General features: G+C 44.4%; 1 protein-coding gene across 1 annotated transcript; it reads left to right on the plus strand.

Moving 5' to 3' along the window:
- Positions 1-7,801: 7,801 nt before the first annotated feature.
- Positions 7,802-9,670, plus strand: LOC310878882 (actin-histidine N-methyltransferase-like; the record flags this gene model as incomplete). The annotated part of the gene is made up of 1 exon (XM_083793298.1): positions 7,802-9,670. The coding sequence occupies one exon, from the start codon at positions 7,802-7,804 to the stop codon at positions 9,668-9,670; it is 1,869 nt and encodes a 622-aa protein (XP_083649424.1).

Raw genomic sequence — 9,670 nt, forward strand, 5'->3', positions numbered from 1 at the left:
CAGTGCACACATTAGGAGCTAAGGATTTTGGCAGTACTAATTAAAACACAGCAAATATTTGGCAGCGTATTCATTTGTAAAACATGTCCATGCGTTTGTGTTCATTATGTAATATCTGTATGTATGCACTGTGCCTAAAGTAAATATGATGAGAGAACGACCAACAGGGCTGAAGTTTGTAGTCCTAAATACTGCAAAGGAGTTAACGTATCGGCGCTTTCTGTTCCCTCATCTTAAAGTCTGCATTTAGTTGCCTGAAATAAAACAAGGTTAAAAGATGTCAGTACATGTCCCCACATGTTTATTTTTATGTCATAAACAGTGAAAGGGTTAGTTGGAAATATACTTGCCAATAATATAGTACACTGTAGTTGCACGTGATAGTGGGGATTAAACCACAGTCTCCCACCAGATAGAGGGTATGTGCATACAAGAGAGGGACAAAGTGAGTTTAACGTTGTGTAACGTTGTTTAATACAATCAGATAGAACCTTTCTGTTTGGATGTACAGTATGGGCGGTCAAGGCCAATCAGTAGGTGTTGTCAGGCAGATACTTGTTCAACTTTGACCCCTCTGTGTCACCTGGAACCATTTTTTGTCACCAGCAGCAGCACCATAAAATCAAGAAATGCAATCAATGAAAACATTCATACATAAATATTAAATATACTTTTTATCAAGGGATCCAGGAAGATGCTCCTCCTTCCTCCTACAGATAAACGTCATCATTGGAATGGGTCATTACACCCAAACTATATGTACACACACACACACACACACACACACACACACACACACACACACACACACACACACACACACACACACACACACACACATCATTAGGGGGTTAGGGTCGGGGGCGACGCCTCACAGGTGCTGTCGCTTCAACAGTTTCTTTAGTCCCCAGTTGGCTAGAACCGTCTCCGGTACAGGATTATCTCACTTTTTAAGAAAATGTAAAATATTTAAGTGTTCGTGGAGACAATCACCTGATGTGGTGGTGAAAAGTTACTTTTGGGGTACTTTTACTTTCCTGGAGTATTTCCAATTTGCTATGCTCTTTACTCCACTAAATCTCAGAGCCAGATATTGTACTTTTAAACCTCATTTGTCCAAAACTGTTTGGATTCAAATTCAAAAGTATCAAAGGTAGCAGATCTAGATCTACTGTAGATGCTATTTTTTAATAGCCAATATAGCTTAAATGGATAAAGTGGTTAACATGATTGTGATGCTACAGTGACGCACGCATGCACACACGCACGCACGCGCACACACAGACCTGTATAAAAGCATCAATACTTAAAGAAATAAATAATGTATGGGAGTCGCAAGTACATCAAGTGGGGAGTTTTTAATTAAAATAAAGGGGCCAGAAAAATCCCACAGTCTCAGCTTTGTGTGGGTTGGCAGCTTGGCTTGAGCCATGCTGCAAAAACACACTCCTTTTAATTTCACCCACCCCCCGACCACACACGCACACACACACACACACACACACACACACACACACACACACACACACACACACACACACACACACACTACCCACGTTTGGGTAATTTTTAACACCCCATCTATGATCCCCACACTACCATTGTGAGAGTGTTATTGTATGGTCCACACAAGACCAGTTAGTGGGCAGAGAGTAATTGTTCTCTGCTCTTAACCACATGAACCCCAGCATCCCTATTCTGGGGGGGCGGTTACCACAAATAGCCGATCTACAAGCTCACAATGCGTCACAATTGGATTTTTTTGGCAAAGACATATGGTGTACAATCTGTAGATCGAAAAAGGACCCATCAAGTACAGCTGCATTCTCGGTTCCATTTTACTGAGAAGTCTTATAAGTTATTAATTCATGTACAGCAGTGGTTCTCGACCAGTGGTCCGGGGAACCTCCATGCAGTGGTCCTTGAGGGGTTCCTGGCTGCCTGGTGGTCCCCACATAAAATAACAGAGAATTGATAACCAAATGGACCCTTAATAGATCTTTAACTCTTGAGATACGGCGTTGAAGTGGTTAAGTCACAGTGCCTGAGTGAATGCACTTACTGTAGTTATTCAGCACCAGTAAATGACTCATGTGTTGTTTGTCATGTCCAGTATGTGTGACCAGATACTCTATAAAGCAGCCCGGTCCAGACAACAGCTAACACAGACAGTGACACGTACTGTACGGGCAGTGGTGTTTTTTTTAAGTAAAGTAAAAGTATTAATATTGCAATGTAGAAATACTCTGTTACAAGGAAAAGTCCAGAATTCAAAAGGCACTTGAGTAAAAGTACAAAGGTATTAATTGGCTTAAAAATGTACTTACAGTACCAAAAGTTTCAAGCAGATATGACGTATTGTGAGCTGTAGATCGGCTATTTTCAAATGGCCGAAATGTTTATAGGGCTGGAGTGGTTAATGTATGTTTTGTACTAATAATCAAAATCTACACATTAACTACTATAGTAACAACAGTTTTCAAATAAATGTTTTGTGAGTAAAAAGTACAATATTCGGATCCGAGATGTAGCGGAGTAGGAGTTGGAAATCGGCAATACTCCAGTAACACATCAAAAATTCAAAATACAAGTACAGTACTTATTAGTTACTTTCCACCACTGCGTGGGGGGGGGGGGGGGGGGTGACGGTTTTATTGACTGACGTAAACAAACATCTGTCATGAAGAACGATCTAGACAGAAAGGTTGTTCTGTTTTATACATTTGAACAGATGGGGGCAATGAGGAACGTATTGTGGTTATGTAGGCTAAAGAGCAGGGGTGGAACAATTTCATTATTTCAACAGCGATACGATTCCCTTCACGATGTTACGCTACATGGACAATATTGGTTAATTCATGGCGATGCATAGGGTTCTTGTGGTTACATAAAATGCTCAACATCTCTCGCTTCTCCACAAGTGGCAGCTGTAGCTCATCATCAGTGAACAAACTCCACATGTAGGTTTTCACTGTCATCAGTGCGGGTGCACACAATGTATGTATGCATCATGTTGTTCTTTTGTGTGCCCTGCCCCTATATGAGAGATGAACTAGAAAAAGTGCCCTTCTGGGCAAAAGTCTCCACCAGGAGGATAGGCGTTTGTGTGATGTTTGGCAAAATGTTTAACCCATTCTGACCTGAGATCAGATTCTAAAAATGTTTGAAAATGACACTAATATATTAAAGTCTAATATATATTTTTTTAGATTAGGTGATGGAATGGTGAAAACAAACGGTGCCAACACAAACATTAAATTCCATTAACAATAAAGAGCCAATATGACGTAATGAGTTACAAAATGACGTATGTTTTCCCTTCATTGTCGATGGCGTTTATTAAGAGTAATAATAATATAAACGTGCGTGTGTGTGTGTGTGTGTGTGTGTGTGTGTGTGTGTGTGTGTGTGTGTGTGTGTGTGTGTGTGTGTGTGTGTGTGTGTGTGTGTGTGTGTGTGTGTGTGTGTGTGTGTGTGTGTGTGTGTGTGTGTGTGTGTGTGTGTGTGTGTGTGTGTGTGTGCGTGCGTGAGACGGAGTGGCATTTCTTCCTCAGCCTAGTGGGAATATGCATGCACAGTTTCCCCGCAATTGGACGCTGCGTTGAGTAGTTGCGGCGATTTGTACAAAACGGATACAACGCGGGCTACTCCTGAAAACTCATAGCTAATCAGGATGGATTATGAGAAATCAAACAAACCCATCTTGATCATATGACTATGGAGAGCATGTGTACCGATTTGCGTGAATTTGGATTCGTTTGAAACCGTGCACTCCTGCGAACTTTGGTAGATATCTTAGCCAATCTTATCTGAAAGACCCGTTTCGTTGAATGGCTCTCGAAAGCTTGTGTACCAATTTGCGTGATGTTTGGACCAAATCTGTAGGTGTACTGTCCAAAAAATTGTTTTCCACAAAGCGGCCTCCTGGTGGCACTATAAGAGGCCAATGTTAAAACCTTAACATTGGGGCAAACCCAAAACCTTGGGGCAGAGGTTCAGCTGTGGCATTCAGGGAGTGTGTGTGCAGAGTATGGCTGCGATCAAGCCAACGGTGCCGGGGATTAGCTGTCCACGGACGGACGGACGGACGGACGGACGGACGGACGTAGTGCAAAACATACTCTCTCCCTGCATGCCTTCAGCCTGGTGGAGAGAATTATGCCTGTCCACCTAATAGCGGATACCTTGAGGCTCTGCTTCTCTCTACTATTAGCCACTAGCCACTACTATTATCCATAAAACCATTGTTAAAGGTCAGAGGTCAAAATACCACCCCCCATCTCTACCCTTGATTACCCTGAATTATATGCATTATTATATTACTATTATATTATTGTATTCCTTTGGATAATTATATTAGAAAACATACACACAACGATCTCTACAAGTTCACAATGTGTCACGATGCAACGTATTGTGAGCTTGTAGATCTACTATTTTCAAAAGATACGGTTGAAAACTTGAAATGAGACATTCTTCATAATGACTACTTTTACTTTTGGTACTTTTAAGTACATTTTGATGCCAATATATATATATATAGTATCAATAGTATTGATACTGCAGTGTCGATGTGTTGTACTCAAGTAAAACATGCGAGTACTTTTTCCACCACTGCTCAGACTTAACAGAACTTTCAGAATTGTATCTCTCCTGCAGTTATTCCCTGTGGTAACCGACACCATTCTCACCTCCCTCATGTGTGTCTGTCTGTCCTTCCATCATTGTCACGTCAGCCTCGCTTGCACTCCCTTTATTCCCCCTCTACTCTCACTTGTTCTCTGCCTTATTTGCACCGTGGCTCCTACGAGGTGAGCCAATAACAGGGTATGTTTGACATGCAAGTAGGCTACCAAAAGTAAAATTACTCATTATGCAGAATTTCCCATTTCACAAGTTCAACATGTATAATCTTTTGAAAATAGTGCAGATCTGCAAGCTCTCAACATGTTGCAAGGTGACACGCTGTGAGCTTGATCTGCTATTTTCAAATAGCCAAAGTATATGGCTGGTTAATGTACATTTTAGTTCTTCAAAGTAACTCACGTTTTCAAAGTATCGTGGTGGAGTGAAAAGTACAACATTTGCCTTCGAGATGTAGTGGAGTAGAAGTAAAAGTATTGAATATTGGAAATACTCAAGTAAAGTAAAAAATATACCTCAGAATTGTAGTTATGTACAGTACTTAAAGTATCCAAATGTATCTAGTTACTTTTCTCCATTGATTCTGTGGTCCATCTGCCCCTTCTGCCTTCCAGCTGACCCACCTACTCAACGGGTGCTCTCCAATCATGCAGACGCTCGCAGACACACACACGGTGGGAGCGTTCCACATATTTTATGTTTCCAGTTTTTCCAGAGACCCTCAGCACCTGATGACATTATTGGCAAGGTTAGGCCTTGATTTGCTTCCTTTCATTTACAATGGTCTCGGAGCCATCGAAACCACATGAATCATCAACCATCCATGTAGCTTCTCAGTAAAGTGTTGAAACCTGATTGAAACCTTTATTTCAGGGGAATCCATTGAGACCAAGGTTTATTTTTCAATGGCACCCTGTGTACAAAAAAGGAACATAGACAACAAGGTACATAAAGGTATAATACAAAAACACCCCCCTCCCCCCAAAATTTAAATAAAAATAAATAGCAGGTGCATAAGCCTTCTTCCAGTATGAGGTCAGTTAAAGGTCTTTTAAAAATAGCAAACGAAGGACATCTAACTCCAACATCTAACTTTTCTTGACATTCATTCCATATATATGGAGCATACACCCATACGCTGTGTTGTCCGGATTCCACTGTGTTGTCTGAATCCTCCAACAGAGTACCGGCATATGATATGATATGATAGGGCTTCAGTGGTTAATGTAGAGCTGTTTTATGGTCCTGGGATTTGTCTACTGCCTCCACCTGCTGGTTAGAAAGATAATTATTCAGTATGTATGTTGTTGTTCCTCAACAAATTGAGCATTTGCCAACCTCAGTTCAATATGCAGTGTATGCGTATTCATTTTGTGAGTGAGTGAAATAATGAATTAATGAATTACTTTTTTCTCTAAAGAAATTTGGAGATGTGCTTTTAAGTTTAAAGCACCATCAAATTTTAATATTTTTACCATCTCTTTTAGATTTTATTCTTATTTTTGAGCCCCTCCTACAGTATATACAGGTTTAATGTTTGTTTTTAGTTCAATGTTTGTTTTAAAAACGCCATTAACAATAAAGAATTAAATGTTTGTTTTGTCACTGTTTGTTTTACATCATCATTACATCACCTAATCATAGCAACATGAGTTAGAATTCCCTCCTCAATGTTGTAAGATGATAAGAGCGCCCTCACTTCACACAGGTGTGATTTTTTACTTTTGTTTACCATTTATTTATATATATTTTTTTTTATTAGCTTTTTGACACTGAAGTATCTTTCAGGTAGGCTGATCATAATGGAGTTGTATGTTTCATATAACTTTACTTCTGCCAAATATTGCTGTTATTCTTGGGTTGAGATCGAGAGAGAGAGAGAGGGGGGGGGGGGGAGGTTGGGGGAGATAGAGAGAGGGAGAGAGAGAGGGACAGAGAGGTGGGGGAGTTGAGTTACACAGTAAAATCCTCACAGTTCATTTGTAACTCAGATGTAACCATGACCAGTTGCACGCTCTCAGAGTTAAAATATCACTCAGAATGTCACAGTGTAGGCTTTCAACGGCAGGTCGCCCTAGCTGCCTGCACACAGCTGAATCCTCACCAGAGGGGCTGTATCAAGGCACCAATTAGCAGCGGAGAGGGTGCATGATGATATTTCCGTGTGCTTGTGGCCTGGGCAGCTCCGTCTGTGTGTGTTATAAAAGGCAAAACATAGAATTAGACAGTACAGGCCCTATGGCTTGTTAAGTCCCAGACTCTCCCCTCCTGTGGCTGCTGAGAGCAACGGTGTGATGTAAACAACACTGGCCAGTGAGCTGTTATTATGTGCTTTTTATTTTTTATAACGGGGTGGTCCACGACATGTCAATATGTGAAGTCTATGAGGTCTGCCATGGTGGTGGTCTTACTTTATTAGTTCAGCTCAGTGTGGGAGAGAGTTCACATCGAACTGGATGGAGAGAGAAACAGAGTGGGATGGAGTAAGTCTTGATCTAGTAAAAGGAAGACCGAAAATGCACAGACTCAGACTCATGCATCATATTGGCCAATCAGAATGCCTGTTGCCTGTGATTGGTTAGCTGATTTGCTCGTTTACATATGACGTAAATTGTCCCTACAATGTCAATGGCGTCTAATGTTCTGATGTTTAATTTACGTCATATTTAGCAGACATTTGATCTAATTTCTCTGTTCATTGTCATTTGTTAATGACAAATCTTGAGACGTGTGTGGACAAGCTGACATTTGACCTGAATTCCCCTTGAGACGTGTGGGGACAAAAGCTGTTTATAGGAGGGGCCAGTGTCCCTCAAAAACATGATCCATGTGGATCTCAGATTGCACATGGCTAAACTAAGACATCGGTAGTCCAATTACTATCACAGTATTATGACATCAGTCATCGCCATATTTGGGAAAGGTTTCAGTATAAATTTAAAGTTACAAATCTATATATTTCCACAATATAAAGCATCTACCTGGCCTGCTAGGCCTTGGCCTATAGGCAGAGTTACACAATCATTTTGGCACTGGAAGTGGGACAGAGAGAGGGAGAGGGAGAGAGAGGGGTCAAGTGGATTGACCAAAGTGACAGAGGAGCTGCAACAAACACACAGAAAAGTCCTTGTTTTATCCGTCAGCACCGCCATTCGCTATGGGAAAGAAGAGCCGAGTGAAGACCCAGAGGTTGGGGACAGGAGCCACAGTCATCGCTTCCCCCAAAGAGATGATGAACCTCATCTCTCAACTCCTGCAGAGATGCAGCAGCACTGCGGCGCCATCCCCAGGCAAAGAGTGGGACGAGTACGTCCAGATACGAGCTCTGGTCGAGAAGATACGCAAAAGACAGAAGGGCATCTCCGTGCTGTTTGACGGCAGCAGGGAGGACTACTTCCCGGAGCTGATGTCCTGGGCTCAGGAGTGTGGCGCTTCCACAGAGGGCTTCGACATAGCCAACTTTGAAGAAGAGGGCTACGGCCTCCGTGCCACCAGGGCCATCAAGGCAGAGGAGCTGGTCCTCTGGGTCCCCAGGGAGATGCTCATGACTGTGGAGTCGGCCAAGAACTCTCCTGTCCTCTGTGCCCTGCATGGCCAGAACCGGATGCTGCAGGCCATGGGCAACGTGACGCTGGCGCTGCACCTGCTGTGCGAGCGGGCCATCCCTTCCTCCCGCTGGGCGCCCTACATCAGGAGCCTTCCGCTGCACTATGATACGCCCCTCTACTACGAGGAGGATGAGGTGCACCACCTGCTGGGCACGCAGGCGCTGCAGGACGTGTTGAGCCAGTACAAGAACACGGCGCGGCAGTACGCCTACATCTACAGGGAGGTGCACACTCATCCCGCCGCCAGCAAACTGCCCCTGAAGGACGCCTTCACGTACGACGACTACCGGTGGGCCGTGTCCTCCGTGATGACCCGGCAGAACCGCATCCCCACGGAGGATGGCGGCGGTTTGACCCTGGCCCTCATCCCTCTCTGGGACATGTGTAACCACACCGGGGGGGCGATCACGACGAGCTACAACCTGGAGGCCCACCGCTGTGAATGCACTGCCCTGCGGGGCTATCACAAGGACGAGCAGATCTACATCTGTTACGGCACGCGCTCCAACGCCGAGTTCGTTGTGCACAACGGGTTCTTCTTCCAGGACAACAGCCATGACGGAGTGAAGATCAAGCTGGGCGTCAGTAAGAGCGAACGTCTCTACACCATGAAGGCGGAGGTGCTGATGCGTGCCGGCATCGCGGCGTCTACCGTCTGCACTTTGCAATGCAACGAGCCTCCCATTTCGGCCCAGCTGCTTGCCTTTCTCCGCGTTTTCTGTATGACGGCGGAAGAGCTGAAGGACTACCTGGTGGGGGAGCGTGCCATCGGCAAGATCTTCACACTGGGGAACAGCGCGTTCCCCGTCAGCTGGGAGAACGAGATCAAGCTGTGGAGCTACCTTGAAACACGAGCCACTCTGCTCCTCACAACCTACAAGACAGAGGAAGACCCCGCCACATTAAAGAAGCCAGACCTTTCTCCTCACTCTCATGTGGCTATCAAGCTTCGCTTGGCCGAGAAGCTGATTCTGCAGAAGGCATCCGCCAGTGCACGGGCCAAGAGGCTGCATTTTCAGAAGCAGCTGGCAGAGGGCGCCCCGCTGCCTCGATACGAGGAAAGTGCCAATTCGGTGCGGGAGAGCGTGGAGGCGTACCGAAAGCTTCCAGCTATCCCGCACAAGCTGGAGGAGGTGGAAGAGGATTCCCAGGAGGTGAGCTTCAGCAAGGCGCAAGAGGAGGAGAAAAACAAACTGCAGAAAAAACCTGTGCTCCTTGACATGGGGAAGTCGGTCTATGGGACCAGTGCAGCACCAGATGGAGATGTTAACGATGACACTTACCCCACACAGTTGGTTGATGAAGAGGCGACCAAGGAGGAGGAAATGCCAGGATTTAACTTGACTTTGGACACAATTAAAAGTTCACACGCAACCCGGAACGTCCAAGCTATAGTTGTCACCCTAAGTGCCGATTGA

Source organism: Protomyctophum parallelum (genome assembly GCF_964188405.1).
Source record: "Protomyctophum parallelum genome assembly, chromosome: 21".
NCBI lineage: Eukaryota > Metazoa > Chordata > Actinopteri > Myctophiformes > Myctophidae > Protomyctophum > Protomyctophum parallelum.